This window comes from Molossus molossus, unplaced genomic scaffold, assembly GCF_014108415.1.
Source record: "Molossus molossus isolate mMolMol1 unplaced genomic scaffold, mMolMol1.p scaffold_m16_p_8, whole genome shotgun sequence".
Taxonomy (NCBI): domain Eukaryota; kingdom Metazoa; phylum Chordata; class Mammalia; order Chiroptera; family Molossidae; genus Molossus; species Molossus molossus.
This window is the reverse complement of record NW_023425402.1, coordinates 47586374-47605657: the sequence shown is the minus strand read 5'-3', so window position 1 is coordinate 47605657 and position 19284 is coordinate 47586374. Positions and strand designations below refer to the sequence as shown.

At 37.1% G+C, this 19284-nt stretch overlaps 1 protein-coding gene across 11 annotated transcripts in view; it reads left to right on the top strand.

Moving 5' to 3' along the window:
• The window catches only part of AFG1L (AFG1 like ATPase), a 193854-nt gene that overhangs the window by 115760 nt on the left and 58810 nt on the right, over positions 1–19284 (top strand). For all 11 annotated transcript variants that reach the window (XM_036249262.1, XM_036249270.1, XM_036249271.1 and 8 more), the window contains one exon: positions 14948–15030. In XM_036249262.1, the coding sequence (XP_036105155.1) occupies positions 14948–15030 (83 nt within the window). The remainder of the gene's footprint in view (positions 1–14947; positions 15031–19284) is intronic.

Here is a 19284-nt window from a genome sequence, read left to right as displayed (position 1 = left end):
ATAATCAATTTTGTAAAGCTGCTTATAGGGTGGGAAGTTCCTGTTAGTCTGGAGCTTTATTGCACAGTTCCTTTTGTGGGAGAAAAATGAAAGCTTACATGATCTGCAGTTATGTTTTTGGTAGAATGCTTATAAAAAAGATTCTTAAAAGGTACGTGTAGCATCTTCTTTTCAGTCTGTGATGTGATTATGTTTTTCTTTCTTTCACCTCAGGAATGAGGACTCTGGATTTGTTGTTGTTATTGTTTTTTTTTTGTTTTTGTTTTTGTCTTTGCATAAAGTAAACAGTGGGAGAAGAATGGAATCCAACCATCCCATAAGTGTATAGATAATAAATATCAAAAGCTTCCCCCCTCGCTACCTTCCTTTCCCCATTTCCTCCAACCTTCCATCCCACTCTCACTTTTACTTCCCTCCTCAGGAGTAGCCACTGTTAAAAATTAAATGTGGAGGAGTGACATCAGCATTATGGCTGAATAAGACATCTCTTATTTGTGTCCCTGCACCACTAACAACAATGTGGCATCCATTCACAGACAAAAGCGTCTTTATAGGAATTGTCGGATTCAGCACTATACACCAAGGTATCTGGGAGGATGCCCACCCATCTGTGTGTCAGGTAATATGCACACAGACCTTGGTCCTTGTTGTGAATCATTCAGTGGCCTATGAACCAGCTACAGCCCCTCTCAGCCATGGTCTGGGAGCCCCTGGAAACACTATCTTATACTATCATATAAGGATGGGAGAGCCTTTGTGGATGTCCATGTTTCTAATGGAGAAGTTTCTGCACATCATTGGAGGAAAAAGAAATTTGGACACATTGGAGAGGGTAAGAGGAACAGTTGGACTTCACCCTCATTAGCCATTCCACAAAGGAAGCACAGCTTAGGGCCCAGAGAAATCTTCTTGCCCTGTTACTTCTCCTGCAGGGCAAAGTAAGAGCATGTGAGTGATCACTTGGCTTTCCCAGTAGTGTGGGATGCTCCCAAAGAGGCTCATTTCTCTTTTACCCCATCTGTAAAAGAGTTGCATGGCTGGAGGGTGGAAAGAGGATTGGACAGCAGCAGATAGGACTGTTGGAGGGCATTAAAGCAGATCCTACTAACTGCTTCATGGATACCATCAAGAAGCTTGTTCCTGAGCCACCGGGGACACCTTGCTCACAGATTCTCCCAACTCGCCGAAGGGCATCCTCAGCACCGTGTGTACCTCACAGACACATACTCCATCCATGGCCTGTGCTCTCTATGTGGTCCTGATGGTAGTGGCAAGCATGAGCTTTGGCAGATGGCTAGTGAGCATGTTCTGGGCCAGGGAGAGAGCATAAACTTGAGCTTTAGTGCCACCTTTGGAAAAACAAAAGGGAGGCTGTCAGCACTTGGCCTGGTGCATTGCAGAATCAAGAGAAAGCATAGAAGCTTAAGAATTCTGCCACAAGAGGGAGCAAGAATTGTGGAGCAGGTTTATCCATAGAAGGTCTAAGAAAACCTCAGATCCTTAGCAGGGCTGTTGGAAGGTATTTCTGTCCTGAAATCAATTGGTAAGGACCGGAGGAGATGACTGCTACTTCAAATGTGAGGACAGCAATGTAAAACTTCAAGGAACATGAAAAAGCAAGGAAACATGATAACACCAAAGGATCACAATAATCTTCCAATAACTGACCCCTAAAGATATGGAGATCTGCAATTTACCCCATGAAGAATTCATAATAGCTGTTTTAAGGAAACTCAGTGACTACAAGAAAACACACAAAGACAACTCAACAAAATCATGAAAACATTAACAAAATGAAAAGTTTAACAAAAAGATAGAAATCATACAAAGGAATCAAACAGATTCTAAAGCTGAAGTCTACAATAAATGAAATGAAAATGTAATGCAATAGAGCATCAACATCAGCCTTGATCAAGAAGAATCAGTGAGTGAAGACAGGAACTTTAAAATTATCCAGTCAGAGGAGAACAAAGTAAAAAGAATGAAAAAGAGTGAAGAAAGCCTATATAATCCATGGAATGTCATCAAAAGAAGCAATTAGTGATTTATTGGGGTTCCAGAAGAAAAAAGGGAAAAGGGGTAGAACATTTATTTAAAGAAATAATCGCAAAGAACTCCCCAAATCTGAGGAGAGATGGAAATTTAAGTTCATGAAACTTACAGGTCATCAAAAATAAAAAACTTAAAGAGTGCTCTCCAAGACACTTTACAATAAAATTGTCAAAAATCAAAGACAAAGAGAGAATCTTAAAAGCAGCAAGAGAGCCCTGGCTGGTTTGGCTCAGCGGTTGGAGCGCCAGCCTGACGACCAGAGAGTCCCAGGTTCAGTTCCCGCTAGGGGCACGTACCAAAAAAAAAAAAAAAAAAAAGAACAAGAGAAAGGAAACTTGCAACTTACAGGGGAATTTCCTTAAGATAATCAGATTTCTCAGCGGAAATTTTACAGGACAAGAGAGAATGGGATGAATATATTCAAAATGCTGAAGTAAAAAACAAACAAACAAAAACCCTGCCAATCCAGAGTACTCTATCCAGCAAAATTATCCTTCAGAAATAAAGTATAGATAAAGCCTTTCCCAGACAAATAAAAGCTGAGGGAGTTTATCATTACTTGATCTGCCTTTCAAGAAATACTAAAAGAAATTCTTTAAACTGAAATGAAAGGACAGTAATTAGTAACACGAAAACTTGTGACAATATACAACAAACTGGTAAAGGTGACTACATATAGCTGCTCCTCACCTTATGATGGCATTGCATCTCGATGAGCCCACTGCAAGTTGGAAATATCATTAAATTGAAAATACTTTTAATACACTTAACCTACCAAACATAGCTTAACCTAGCCTACTTTAAACATGCTCAGAACACTTACATTATCCTACAGATGAACATTATTTTGAGTTTTTCTCAAGGATAATTGCCTTCCTTTTCTTCTCACCAGAAGTAGGAGACACAGATGGGCATTTTGTAGACATGATGGGATGCAAAGAAACAAAATACAATATCCAAAAAATGCTGGCAACACAGTACACTGTAGAGTGTCAGTTGCTGACCCTCATAATTGCGTGGGTGACTGGGAGTTGCGGTTCACTGCCACTGTGCAACATCACAAGAGAGCGTTATATTGCATATTGCTAGCCTGAGAAAAGATCAAAATTCAAAATTTGAAGTGTGGTTTCTAATGAATGTGTATTGCTTTCATACCATTATAAAGTAAAAAAAATTGTAACTCAAACCATCATAAGTTGGGGACTGTCTTTAGTCAAATTCAGAATACTCATACTGTAATATGGTGGTGTGTTAACCACTCAACTTTAGTATAAAGGTTAGAAGACAAGAGTATTAAAAGTAACTATAGTTAAAATAATTTGTTAATGAATGCACAATATAAAAATAGGTAAGTTGTGACATTTAAAAAACAAAAATGGAGGGGTAGTAAAAGGGTAGAGTTCTTGTGTGCTATTGAAGTTAAGTTGTTTTCAGTGTAAAGTAGACTATATCTATGTTTTTATGTAAGCCTCATGATAAACATAAAGCAAAAACCTACAGCAGATTCACAATATATAAAGGGAAGGGAATCACAGCATATCACTATGGAAAATTATCTGTTCACAGAAGGAAGACAGCAAGAGATGAAGAAGGGAACAAGGGGACTTAAAACAGCCAGAGAACAATTAACAAGATGGCATTAATTAGTCCTTACCTAGCAATAATTATTGTAAATGTAAATGGATTAAATTCTCCAATCAAAAGGCATAGAGTAGCTGGATGGGTTAAAAAACAAAAACAAAAACACAAGACCTAACCAGATGCTGCCTATAAGAGACTTACTTCAGATTTAAGGACATATATGCTCAAAGTGAAGGAATGGAAAAAGATATTCCATGTAAGTGGAAACCAAAAGAGAGTAGGGACAGCTATACTTATATTAGACAAAATAGATTTTAAGTCAAAAACTGCAACAAGATGCAAAAAGATTATTATGTAACAATAAAGGGATCAGTTCATCAAAAAGATATAACAGTCATAAATGTTAAGCACCAAATATCAGAGCACCTAAATATATTAAGCAAATATTAACAGACCTGAAGGAAGAAATAGACAACAGTACAATAATAGGAGACTTCAAAAAAATGAGCAGAGGAACTGAATAGACAATTTTCCAAAGACATACAAATGGGAGATGGGTACATGAAAAGATGGTCGTCATCACTGATCATCAGGGAAATGAAAATCAAAACCAAAATGAGATATAACTTCCCATCTGTTAGAATGGCTGTTATCAAAAAGATAAGAGACAAGTATTGGGGAAAATATGGATAAAAGGAAACCCTTGTACACTATTGGTGGAACTGTAAATTGGTGCAGCTACTATTGAAAACAATAAGTTCTTTAAAAAATTAAAAATAGAACTAGCATATGATCCAGCAATCCTACTTATGAGTATATATCTGAAGGAGACAAGAGATAGCATGCCCATATCCTTGCAGCATTATTCACAATACCTAAGATATGGTAACAACCTCAGTGTTCATCAATAAGTGAATGGATAAAGAAGATGTGACACACACACACACACAAACACACACACACACCAACCCCACCCCCACAGGAATATTTTTCAGCCATGAGGCAGAAGGAAATCCTGCTATTTGTGGCAAAATAGATGGACCTTAAGGGCATTATGCTAAGTGAAATAAGTCAGACAAAGAAAGAATGCCATATGATATCATTTATATGTGGAATCTAAAAAAGCTGAACTCATAGAATGCTGGGGAAAAAATTGATGTGTATCTTTTCAAATATTTTTCTGTACATTTATATATGCATCTCTATGTATGCCTAAACATGTAGTTTTGTTTTGTTGTAAATTAATGGGGTAATAGTTTCATCTTAATCTGAGTTGTACTTTTATCCCTTGGAGATATCCCAGAGATCTTTTGATATTAGCTATTACTCTCATTAAAAAAAAAAAGGCTGCTCTGTGTTTCACATTAGGTCTGCACTATCATTTTAAAACTATTTTTGTATACTTAGGTTTATTCTAGTGTTTTACTTTTCAAATAATGCTTTAAAAAACCCTGTTTACAAATGTATTTTCAGGTCACACGAGTTAATGTTTCTGTAAGATAGATTCCTAGAAATAGAATTTCTAGGTCAAAGGTTCTATGCAATTAAAGCTTTGTTAGGTTTTGTCAAATTACTCTTTACTTGTGCATTAGCTAACATTGAAAATAAATGGTGGAATCGAATTTGTAAAAAGCAAGATGATATTTTTTTAAGAAACCATATTAACGTTTCTGGAACACAATAGACTATTAATAAATAAATGACTAGAAATCATGTAGAATTGAGGCATGAAGCTCTAGGAATTTTATTAGATATTGCTTGTACATATTAGCAACAGATTATTGCAAAATCACAATTACCAAAATACAGTGGAATATTTGAAGTTTTGTTCTGTGTCTTATTCTGAACATAGAAAGTATATATAGTGGCAAAGAGCACATGGCCTGCATACCTGATTTCAGGTCTTCTGCTTCCCATGAGCAGAATAATTCTAGAAAAATAGAAATTAGTATATGTGATCCTTTTGAACCTCAAGTTACTGCTCTGGTAAATTGAGGCCAATAATCCTACTTTTAAAGGTTGTTGTAAAATTAAGTGCTCAATAAATGGTAGCTGTTGTTATTTTTATTCTTCTGTGACAGTTTTCTAAAGATAACTCTGATTAAACATTTATCTTCTGGAGTAAATGGCAGTGGGGCATTTTCGGTATAACAAATAGAAAACATGCAAACTCTATGTAGCATCCCATGGCTCAAATGTTGCCACTTTCTGATGAACAGAAACATCTCTTCATATAAACATTAGGATTCTTCGTTTTGTTTTCTACCCCTATGCCAAAATAATATCATAGTATATAGATAAGACTTAATCAATCTGACTTGCTCACCATCCTGGCACATAGCTAGAATGCAAATTGGGATCTTAGACCATCCAAATAAATTTTTTTTTTAATTTATTTATTTTTGTTACAGATGTTTCTCCTTTTTCCCCCATTGACACCCTCCTCCCGACCCCCCACCCCCAACCCCGTCCCCACCATTGTTGTCTATGTCCATTGGTTATGCATACATGCATATAAGTTCTGTGGTTTATCTCTTCCCGACCCCTGACCCCCTCTTCTGAGATTTGTCAATCTGTTCCCTACCTCGAGGTCTCTGGGTCTGTTTTGCTCATTATATTCCACAAATAAGTGATAGCATGTGATATTTGTCTTTGATTGGCTTGTTTCGCTTAGGATAATACTTATCAGCAGTATGTTAACTGCACCATGGTCTTGACCAAGTTGACAAAGTCAGTATGGATTTTTGTTCTCCACAATTTCCTACTTCCCAATAGTCTAAAGATGATAAATATCATACTTTACCAGAGTGTAAATATTTTCTATAAATTAATACATCTAAGATAAAGAATATGAAAGAGAAAGGAAGTTGTCGGCATTCTGAACAAGACCTCTGGTAACACAGTAGCAGTTGCCACAGTCAGATGTTTCACCTTTTCCTTCTGTAGATGGTGAGAGTAGCGGTGTGTGTTCGAAGGGCCATGGTTCCACCTGAGTTTCAAACGCTGACAGAGAGATGCTGCAACTGTTGTGCTGGGCTTCCATGCTAAGTTAGAGCAGGTCTACCAGCAAGTTCTGGATGCTGGTGTTTTGTTTATTTTATTTAATTTATTTGAATTACTTTGAAAATATTTTTGGTGACATATCAAGAAATTCATTATTTCAGAGGAATATTGAGTTGTTCTGAATCATAATTGTATTTTTAAAAAAGCTAAGGATGTAACCTCATTTACAATGTGAGATATGAGTTGAAAACCTAACTCCATAAACTTATGGTCGTCTGTTTGGAGATGCTGAAATCTTTTTCTGGACCTATCCTTAGAATCTTATCACTCAGGTCTTCTTCTGTCCTTTCTGTACATTTGTAGTTACCTGCCACGCCCCCAACCCCCAGGCAAATTTGTTCTAAGCTGTCTTCATCTACTCAAACTACTCTAGCTTTAGCACATTCCTCCAGCCCACATGAATTCTACCAATCGTTTGTTTCCTTAGTATTTTATTTTTTTCTTTGTTTATTCAAATAGTTCTTGACTGTCTTTTACCCCTTTGCAGAGTAATTTCCTTTTCATCTCACTTTATCCAAACATAAACAGGAAGGAAGACAATACTAACAATCTCTAAGATTCTACAATCATAAACACCAACCTTGAGTGGTCTTTTGATGGCTTTCATTACCACCTGTGGTGGACATTATGGTTATTTTCTGAAAATCCATTTCCTCTTTCTGCTATTGTGTAGTAGCCATGTGATTTGGATAGGACTGATCAGAGGTTGGGCCTGATTAGGCTGAACTCCTGGCTGTCCATTAGAATTACCCAAGGAGCTTAAAACAGACAAAATCAGCTAACTAAACCTTCCCCCACAAAAATGCCTGGGAGTGGGGTTGGGCATTGGTACTTTGCAAATAGTTTGCAGCTAAGCTAATGTACAGCCAGTGTTGAGAGGTAGTGGTTTAGTGGTATTTCCACCTTTCCTGCTGCTTACTTGCATTGGTTTAGGAAACTCAAACCTAAACCAGTTAGTTTGTGCCATTCCTTAGGGTACATGGATTGGTTCTGGTGGGTATAATTAGCCTGATCAGTATAGTTCAGAACCCTTGTTTTACAGATGTGGAAATGTTCTCCTTTCATCTCTTTGTCCTGAGGAAACCCTGCCTTAGGATAAAACTCTTACTTGGAGGAGAACAGAATGCCTGGCTGAGTTTCCTGTCTCAGCTGGTTTCTAACAAAGACTTTCTCCTGGACTACTTTAGTCTCCTCTGAGCCCTTTTCTCTCCTAGGCCTCAACTTTGGCCTACCATGTCCATGCTGAGTCCAGTTTTAATAAGAATCCAGCTAAGTAAGTTCCCATTTTGTTGTAAAAGCACCTTAGCAAAGGGACTGTACTGGTTGCCTTATTCCTGTAGTTCCTAACATACTGATTTGCACATAAATGAGTTTGCTAGTTATTCATCCAGTTGATCAATGTTTACTGAGCATTCACTATGTACTATGTCTAGATATTGTGCTAGGTGCTAGGGACACAATGATGAACAACAAAGACATGATCCTTATCTCAGAACGTATAGGCTTGAAACCAAATCTGTTTCCACTATCTCAGTCATAAGAAAACTTCTAATTTGTTATGTGCAGTATACTATAGCTGGACAAAGTCTCTAAAAAGCTGCCCCGTATCACTTTTATATGGGATTAGGTAGTAAATAAGTGAACAAATCTGTTCATTGCAATGTAACTGCTTCTGAAGATAATTGCCAAGACCAGACCTTGTTGGGTTAGCATATGAGCAGGGCACAGCACAGGTAGGACTTTCCTAAGCAGGCAGACTGCAAGAACTTCCCCTAAGCCCATGTGAATTTTGCATTGCCTTTGAGCTCTCTGAGAATGGGTAAGTTACTTCTCTGCGCTTTAGTTTCCTTATCCAAATGTAAAATGGGAGCAATAACAATAATAATGTCTACCTTATAGTGTTGTTGAAGAATTAAATGAGAGGAATATATATAAAATGTTTAGAATGGTTCCTGGCACATGGTAAACGCTGACATCAGTGCTTGCTATTTGATAATGTTGATGATAAAGGTGGGTTCATTAATTTACATTTCAATTTTTTTTTTTTTACTGAGTTTATGAGATCTTTTAAAATACAAGCAGGATTCTTATGTGTATTTTATAGAAGATAGTAATCAGGGACTAGTTTGTACTTTGTTTTGCACCCATGAGAGGAAATCATTATCATTATTGGATTCCAAACCTGCTTTGTTGGGCCTGTGAGGGTACGGTGCTGTGAGTTAAGAAGGCAGTCCCTGCTCTCTTTGAGTTTACCTTCCAAGACTGACTACATCAGTAGATGATCAAGTAAAGGTCATAAAAACAGTGGACTATGAGTTGAGCAGACACTTTAAACATAGAGAACATTCTATATAATGGAAGTTGAATATAATACAACCTATGATAGTGTAGAATTTAGTTTAGGGGGGTTATATCTCATACATAGTATTTGGACTAAATACTTAAAGGAAATTGTAATATATTCACTTGATATGGACCTCTACGAGAGCAATTAGCATATTTATACCATGCAGAGGCAATTAATTTGAGACAGGGAGGGAGGAGTTGGGAGCAAAAATTAATTATGTAAATTGTACAGGGTTAAAAAAAAAAAAGATCCTGTGGCTACTGTTTAATAAAGCAGTGTGACATGGTGCGAAGACCGTGGGTTTGGGAATAAGACTGACCGAGGCAAATCATGGCTCAGCCACCTATAAACGATGTGGCCTCTCTGGAGCGCTATGGATTGTGAATTTACTGTGTATCCATTCCCTCCCAATGGTGGCTGTAGAAAGAGTCAGATTTATAGCTCACCCTACAAGCAGTGTATATAGGTGTGCTTTTTAGTTTGAGTCCTGGCTTTTTAAAAATCTCACAGTTGTTCTTTTCTTTTATACTTTTTTTAATCCTTACTTGAGGACATTTTTCCACTTTTTGTTCAGATAGAGTGAGAGGGAGAGAGAGGAAGAGAGAAAGAGAGAAACATCGACGTGAAAGGGACACATCGAGTGGCTGCCACCCGCACGACCAACCAGGGCCCGGGACAAACTGCAACTGAGGTACGTGCCCTTAGCGGGAACCAAACCCGGGTCTCTCTGGACCACAGGCCGACGCTCTAACGGCTGAGCCAAACTGGCCAAGGCCATTATTTTTTTATTTTTTTATTTTTTTATTTTTTAAATGTCTTCCTGTATGGAAGGCTTGTTAATGGAACAAGAACAATATCGACTGTATTAGTTTGCTAGGGCTGCCATAAGAAAATAGCACAGACTGGGTGGCTTAAGTAACAGAAATGTGTTTTTTGATAGTTCCGAGGCTGGGAGACCAATACCAAGGTGTTGGAAGGATTGATTTCTTCTGAGGCCTGTCTGCTTGACTTGTAGATGGCCATCTTCAACTTCTTTCTTCTAATGGTCCTTCCTCTATGCACATGGGTGTCTCTGTCCTAACCTCCTCCTCTGATTGTTTTAAATGAGACTGGAGCAGTTATGTTAGAATACATGGGTGCCTCAGTATGTTTATCTGCCAATATTCCTGCCTCAAGGAAAAAAGACACCTCCACCCAGTCTTCCACCTTTTTTTTTTTTGGTTCAATATCTTTCTTGTCATTTACATATGAAAATGTATTCTTAGCAAACAAAATAGTACACTATGATGCTTAGCTTTCCTGTATTTAAACCCAAAGTTATTTATTTCATAGAATTTTTAAGATATCAAAAAGATAAAGCTTAGAGCTATGTGTATAACATCCCAATTTATCCTTTCCATCTACCTTCATCATCATCATCGTCATCGTCGTCATCATCATCATCTCTATATGTGTAGGAAGAACTTGAAGGATATAAACTACAAGTGGACTTTCTTCTGAGAAGGGGATAGACTTTCATTTCTACCTTTATCCTTTGAATATTTGGATTTTTTACAGTGAGCATGGATTATATTTTTACTTTTAAAAAGATACATTTTTAAAGAATTAAGTTAAAAGATAAGATCTTAGCTATTTGAATATTTCTTGAACTAGAAAAACCTCAATTATTTTTTCCTTTTTTGCTTACGTATTAAAAATGTATAAAATCAATCAGTTAAATACTGTCAAGAAAACTTCAATAGTTTGATTCTTTTTGTGTGTGTGTGTGTGTGTGTTTTTTTTTATCCTCATTCAAGGACATTTTTCCATTTTTTGTACAGACAGAGTGGGAGGGAGAGAGAGGAAGAGAGAGAGAGGGAAACATCGATGTGAAAGGGACACATCGAGTGGCTGCCACCCGCACGACCCAACCAGGGCTGGGGACAAACTGCAACCGAGGTACATGCCCTTAGCGGGAACCGAACCCGGGTCTCTCCGGACCGCAGGCGGATGCTCTAACCGCTGAGCCAAACCGGCCAGGGCAATAGTTTGATTCTTTAAATCTATTTAATATAATCACTTAGGTAAGACATAAACTTTGATTTATGTGGTTGGTTTTTTCCCCCCTCTTTTTCCACATTTTCTGTAGTAAGCAATATTACTTTTATAATAAAGAGTATTTAAGGTAGGCAGATATTTATTTTAATTTTTGTTTATGTTAAGGTTGATATGTTGTAGTTTTAATAGATTTTCTCCATAATATTTATTGTTCTTTTGTTCTAACTGGGAAGGGAAATGTCAGAGTAGATGCTATATAAAGTTATTTTGTGAGATGGCTATTATTCTAATGGTATTATTCAAAATTGCTAAAAATACACACAATAGGACTTATGGAAAATGCAAACTGCTGGAATACAGTTTTTTTAGTAGCACATTTTTCTTTCCAAGGTCAAAGACCTCGATCTTGATTATACTCCCAGGGGTATGTTAACGTCCCTCCTTTTTCTCCCCAAACTTCCTAATTTCATTTTTAAATTGTGTAATTGTATTTGTCCTTTGTATACATAAATAAACTATTTTAAAATAAATTTTGTTTGGTGGCTGATTAGTTTTATGAATTTGAAATGGATGATAATAAGAGGCCACAGGTCTTGTAATATCCCTGGAAATCGGGAAATTCCATAGAGATCATGCCCCTTTGACCAGATTCATTCTCAACTTGGAAATAGCTTAGCTTTCACCATCCTCCAACTTTCTGCAAAGTGTTTTAAGAATCTAGCTTAAGGGAATAAAATCTGAAAATTGGAGGTTTATTTTTCTTTAAAAATATAAACTGAGTATTAGTATTTTTCAGACAATTAAGAGCTAACATTTAAGGGCTTTGGTTACAGTTCCTTTGCTGCTGATTAGGTATTCCTGGGTGGTGATTAGTGAATGTACAAATGCAATCATTTGGTAGGGCTTAATCACTCATATAAGAGGGAAGTAAGTTACCCAGAAAGTGAAATTGAAGCTTGTATAACTTCCATTAACCTTATTTTTTAATAGCAAAAAAAAAAAAAAAAATTTGACTGAATTAGGAATATTGAGTCATGTAAGATAAATTGTGGTTTAAAAGAAGTAGAGAACCTAGGGAAATATACGAACATATTGCTATACTATTTATTGTATTGTCTGTGGTACAGGTAGCTTATCAATAATTGGCTCTTACCATATCGGGATAGATTTCCCTCAGAGAGAGTATAAAGTGCTACTTAAGCAAGGGCCTCTCCTTCTTTCTTTGTACTGGATGACTGAGTACCCACAATTATAGCATGGGCAAGGGGAGGAAGTACTTCCCCCCCAAGTTTAGTACTTTACTCAAGATTGAGAAGAGAGATACATGGCTATATCTTTTACTTTTTGTAGGTCATCTGAGCCTGGAGGAGAGTGGAATGCTGTATTGGGCAAAGGTGTTTTTTGTTGTTGTTGTTTTTGAGTTTTTGGTGAGACGGGTTACAGGGCCTGAGTCCTGAGAGTGAGGCCTGGGAGTTTGAGCAGCTTGGAATGATGAGCCCGGGATGTCTGTTATGGGGAGGCCAGCTGGCTGTCCAGGTCAAGCATTGTAGGGTGCCATGACTCAGTTAGGTTCAGGGGTTGTTCTTCACATGTGTCGTTCAAAAGCTCAGCTTTGGAGGCTTTCCCAGAGGACCAGCTTCTTCTTGGGGATTATTTGATACTAATCAAATCTATAATGCTAATGCACAATTGACCCTTGAGCAACATGGGTTTCATCTGGATCCTCTTCTAAGTGGATTTTATTCAGTAAGTATTGTACATTTATTTCCGTTTCCTTACGGTTTTTTAAATAACATTTTTTCTAGCATACTTTATGATAAAAATACAGCAAGTAACATATAACTAAAAAAATATGTGTTCATTGACTGTTTATGTTAAAATCGGTAAGGCTTCCAGTCAACAGTAGGTTATATGTAGTTAAGTTTCTGAGGAGTCAAAAGTTATATGTGGATTTTTGACTGTGCAGGGGATTAGCATCCCTAACACCCATGTTGTTCAAGGGTCAGCTGTATAAATCAAAATGCTACCCCTACTCCAGCTTTCCAGCCAAGACTTCTGGGTCTTCATTCCTAGGGTGACCAACTGTCCCAGTTTGCCCAGAACTGTCCTGGTGTGAGCCCTGAAAGTCCTGCATCCAGAAAAATCCCTCAGTCTTGGGGGAACCCCTCAATCCCAGGAGGGTGGTTGATCACCCTATTTTACTTCCCTGAGCCTGTAGCAGCTCAGTGTGGGAGGAGGGAATGTACTTTCACTGCCGCTGTGTACAGTCTGTTCCCTGTAGTGTATGGCTCTCAGCCCTTGCACAGCCGTACAACCCAGGATGCAATTTCAAGGAGGAAAAATATTGCTACGTCTAAGTGTGCCCGGATATTGTTACTCTTCTGATAATCTGTTGCTGCGTAACAAATGGCCACAAAATTCAGAGGCTTATGACAGTGTTACTTCATTGTCTCTCTTGGTTTCTGAGGGTCAGGGATTTGAGAAATCCTCAGCTGGCAATTCTGGCTCCATTAGTACCCTAATGGCTACAACTGGAACAGGGAGGACTGGTCAGACACCTCTCTGTTCATGTCATCTCAGGTCGGCTCTCTGTGTGGGCTGCTTTGAGCTCTCTCATGGCACGGTTGCCTCTAGGCATTTTGATATTTACCTGGCATTTCAGGGTTCCAGAGTAAGTGTTCAACCAAGTAAGAAACTGCCTTGAATGTCACCTAGGATATTATTGCAAAACATCATTTTCATCATAGTCACAGGACTCAAAGGAGGAGGCATAGATCCCACTTCTTGATGATTGAAATACCAGTGTACAACATGTTGGGATGGAGAGATTATTGCTGCCATCTTTGGAAAATACAATTCACCACATTTACCTGGGCCCCAAATGTATTTTTCATTAATAAATGTAATGAAGTTGTTAAAATACAATTTTTCCTCATGAATTTTCATAAAGCAATTTTCATTTCGAATGAAAACCAAAAGATCAGTCTATAAATGTTTCTTGAATTGTTCTGAAAACCCATGCTCACCATTGTTTTACAGTATTGACTATTTATATATCTATCATCTATCTATCTATCTATCTATCTATCTATCTATCTATCTATCAATCATCTGATACATATCTCCCTGCCCCCAAAATAAGCCAGCTGATCAAGATGAGTGTAGCAGAAGTTCATATGCTTCCATAGTAAGAGTTTTAGGGTATGTGTGTGGTGTATCCATGCACATGAGCTCCCAGGGCGGGGTGGGGGGCAAGGAGGGACCAACCATAAAAAGACATCAGTGACACAGGCTGACTCAGTTTGAAGGGAGGAGTTCACTGCAGGAAAGAACTCTGAAGACTTTGATGGCTGGAGAGGGAACTAAGGTCAAGGGCAGTAATAGTCATTTCGAAGTGAAGGGCAGGTATACATTTGGCATCACTTGAGTGTGCTCTTCTAGTTTAAAATATGGATATTAATATTCTGGCTCAACTTGCTTAGACTGTTTCTCTCCATTGTGACGATTAAGACCTATGAGTTATTCTTTTTGATAGTCTCCAGGTTCTTACTACCAGGTAATAGAAATTGGGATTTTAAAAAAATGTAAAGCAATTATGGGGGATTTGCTGACAGCATTGTTTTAATAGAATTTCAGGGAGGCATGCTGCAGATTTTAAGTTTTAAACTGATTTTTTTGCTTGATATGTATTTAATATTCAAGTTTTATAATATAATATTCAACTCCTACGTGAGTTCTATTGTTTTGTTCTAAACTCATTATTTTGTTGGAAAAAAATGTCAAAAATTTAAAAAATAGGATAGCAGAAAGATTATAATTCTAAGCCACCGCTTGTTGAAAAAGATACCTTATGTGTTTGTGTTGTAGGAATACTGTAATACAATCCAGCTGGACTCTGGGATAGATTACCGGAAAAGGGAACTTCCTGCTGCAGGGAAGCTCTACTACCTGTAAGTTTGTTCTTCCTCAAATTTTAATTTTCTAACTTTAATACTAAACTTTTAATTAATAATTATAATTATTAGTTGCTGTCTAGTAATTAGGAAAATATTATAAAAATAAGCAGGGTAATTATTAGAACATGAAAAGCTAGTTTTGAAGCCCACGATTTAAAAAATACAAAATGTTATAACATTAACTTCCTTAAACTGTTTTTTGCCATCCGCATTGGCATGATTTATAATGTGTGATTAGATGAAACCCTAATTAGTTTTTTGGGGAGTAGTGAGTGATGACAGATGGTTAGAAAGTAATTAGTATCCTCTTTTAAGACACTGTAGTATTAAGAGAATATCTTTATTGTGCTAAAGTAATTAATTACTTGTGGATATCTTCTGTCAGATGTGCCATTTCTGTTCCTCGAAAATTGTTGTTTTATTTCTTCAGACAATCTGTTTGTGTTTATCATTGTTGATTGACTTCCATACATAACTATGTAAACTATACATACAAGTACAACTGGATACATTTTGTCTTTTAAAAGCGAAAACTTTCCTGTGCAGGACCAATTTATAAAAATACATGTCTTCAGCATTTGCAGTTAATGCTGAAAAACAAATATAGTTTGTTTTAAAATGTTATTTGTGAGAACCTGAAAAGGAAAAAGTGCTTTACAAATGCAAACTGTTGTTTCGTGTATGCTGCCAGAGTCTGGCACATCATCGGTCCTGGCACATAGATCTAAGTCAGCGATGTTCAACTTCTTTCCTCTCATGGCACATGTAAACTAATTACTAAAATTCTGAATCACACCAAAAAATATATTTTTTGCCAATCTGACAAAAAAAAAAAAAATAGGTATAATTTTAATTCATTCACAAGTGGCTATTGTTGTGTTGGCTGTTGTCATTTTTCAATTTGACAATCTAAGGGGAAAGCAGTCAGTGCCTCTGACTAAGTAGTCAGGTATTGCATGTTTTAAAAATTCTTGTGACACACCAGTGTGCCACGGCACGTGGTTGAAAATCGCTGGTCTAAGGGCTAATTGTGATTTAACTCAAAGGCATGTTTCTGCTCATTTAAATTTTGATGACAATGTGCATACTAGAGGTTCAGAAAAGTTCTCGTCTCTGCCACCTTGTAAGAAGTACTTTACTGTTTCTGAAGCAGAAATTAGCTAGAAAAATCACATAATTAAAATTGCATACTTTACAGTGTACCAAGGGGACTATTTCAGTTTATTATTCAGATTCTGATGATTATTTATAGGAGGTTCTTCATCTGCCCTTAAGTACTTTATCTTTAAAGTACATTATAATTTTAAAAAACTGTTACAGCACTTTTTTTCTAATTTAACTTAGACTCTCCTCACTCCCGAGTTTCTTTTATGTTAGTGTTTTCTGGACTTTTTATTTTTCTGATATTCCTTATTCTTAGCTACCTACTTCTTGCTATTCCAGATGTATAGTAGTTAGGAATTAACTTCTTCTTCTTCTTCTTTTTATTCTTCAAAGAAGATGATCTTTGTTATCTTTTTCTCACAAAATGTATCCATATGTGGTGGAAATAAAACATTTTTCTAATGGGAAGTTCCCTTGGTGGAATTTCCAGTAGGTGTAAGGGCTGCTTTTGCTTGGACAGAGCCATTTTCTCTCTGACCTACCTCGTGTTGCCCCTTCCTCTTCCTGACAAAAGTACAGTTCTAACAAATGAAATTCAGGTTGTGCTTAAAACATGCACTGGAGGAAAACAAAGGCTAACAACATTGGAGTCCAGGAAACTAGAATCTACAAAGGATTTCTTGAAACTCTGGATTCCTTAACATATATATAAATTCATTTAATACTCAAGGAAGGTAGATTTGGTCATGAATTTAACATCAAAGGGCTTTCCCCATAGTCTGGTACCAAAAAGAGAGAGCTTAGGGGCACACCTCATTCATCAGAGGGTAAGGCAGATATGTGTCCCTGAGGAGAACTGGGCATTTAAATCATCTGAGAAGTGAGAGAATAAGATTAGACAAGGTGCTAGGGATATAACTTATATTGTTTTACATGAGCCCTTGGATAGAATTTCGTTTATAACAGAATGAAAGAAAATTGCCTGGGATCATAGTAATTTCTGATTTAATTAGATTTCTTTTTATCCTGTTCTTATAGGAAAACATCAATTTCTCCTCATAACAGATTTTAATGTGCTATGCTATATATTGCCCTATTAAAGCACGTGTTTATTTTATTACCCTCTGCTTAAACATCTGGAATCTGTTCTTGAATATGCAAGTCCAGACTACCCCTATGTTGACCTCACTAGCATCTCAGGGGCCTAAAAAGAGAATGTTTCTAGCTTCCCTCAAGGGGAGTACCGGGCACTATCTCAGAATTGTATATAAGCAAAAAATCTTATATGTGCTCCTTAAGTAGAAATATTCATTAACTCAGTATTTTACTAGTCTAACTTTCCAAAGCCAATTAAAAATGTCCCCAAACACAAGTCAAATAATATCAAGAATTACCAAAGATGTTTAAAAACTACCCCAACAGTTGACACGGAACGATTTCTATGGTTTATAATATTGTCTGGTTTACACAAGAACTAATTCATAAAAGGCATTTTATGTTTGTGTGTAATCTTATTTCATTTGTAGTTTATCATCACATTAAATTTAGATATTCCTGACTGTCTTGTTTATAAAGTTCCAGATGTTTTTACCTATCCCAAGAAGTTTTCAATCTCATATAAAACAAACGAGAATTTAAATTAGCAAGTTACAAACCACAAAGAGCTTGAGTGCAAATATCCAAACTTTACATAGATTAAAGTACCCCATGGTTGTCCAGTTTTTCATTCTGCTGTAACCACATGGTCTTCCAAGAGACGAGCACAGTCATTTTTTTGTTGGTTGCTTGGTGGATCAGGCTCAGTAGTAGATCTCTGTTTGTGGAATGTAGTTTGCCTAAATCCAAACAGGTCAACCAAGCATTGGGCTTCCTTTTGCGTTTGGATGGGGGCTTAGACCAGTACATAATTTATTTTGAATTGCCCAGTGTTTGCCACGAGTGGTCCCATCCCATGCCTTCCAGAGAATTTAACTGCTTCAGATTAGCTCTCTGCTTCGAGGCTGGTGGCACTAGAGGTTATTGTTTTATATATAAAATGAGCATCTCTTTTCAGACAAGGAAATATCACTGCTGAGGGATGCATGGGATTTGCCCCAGGTCGTTTCCCTGTCACTTCTGTGAAGGTTCTGGTTTCCTGGGGAAGACACAAGAGACCTGGGTCAGAGACAAAGGAATTTATTTCTCTTGGCACAGATGGTATTTTGTGTTGGTTCCCTTCTTGCTCCCTAGTCCCATTGGGTGGGGGATAGTGAGTTTTGCTGAGGGCTCAGATGGATGCCTGTATCGGCAGTGGATTGTGTTGTAGGAGAGGAACTCTGAGTTTGAGGAATGTACTATTTTATAGCCAGAAGTAAGCACACTTGCTTTGTGTCTCAAAGTAGACATTGTCTTATCCCTTAAGGTTTCTCACTACAAACACAACCTTGAGAAATGGTTAGGGCCTTGTGTTCTTGGCAGACTCAGCAAGATGCATAGGTGAACGAGAGTCTCATGGAGGACCATTTCTTCAACAGGGGACATTTACCAGATTTTCAACCTTAAAGAAGCCAGGCTTTCTTCTTTTACTTCATTTAGCTTCTATTTACCAAAGTCACCTATCACTTCAATAAAATTATATCTGAACACATTACTCAGTTATTTAATACGTCAGTTAAATTGTCTCAAGACTATTTCAGTTCCATTTATATGGGGACTAGGCATCATACTGAAAATGATGAAAAATATAAGTTACAACTTTTCAGACACAGCCCTGTAATTCACATATTTTTACCTGGCTAATATAGTAAAGACTTTCATTCATCTTTTGAACATTTGTAAAAAAGAAGTTTCTCCTTAAATACTTTTACCAATGGTAGTTTCATCTGTCAAGTACTCTTAATATTCCACTTGGGAAACATCTATTCCAAATAGGACATTTCTGAGACTATATCTTTGAACACCATTAAAAAAAAAAAAAGTGTGTTGGCAAAAACACAAAGCTGCAGTGTTACGGCTCTGTTTTTGAAGGTGTGTGAAAACACAGACTGGAGCTCATACAAGTTAAAATGTACTTCCCCATCATGAAAAACTTCTTATTTCTACCCGGCTGATGTGGCTCAGTGGTTGAGTGTTGACTCATGCACCAAGAGGTCGCTGGTTCAATTC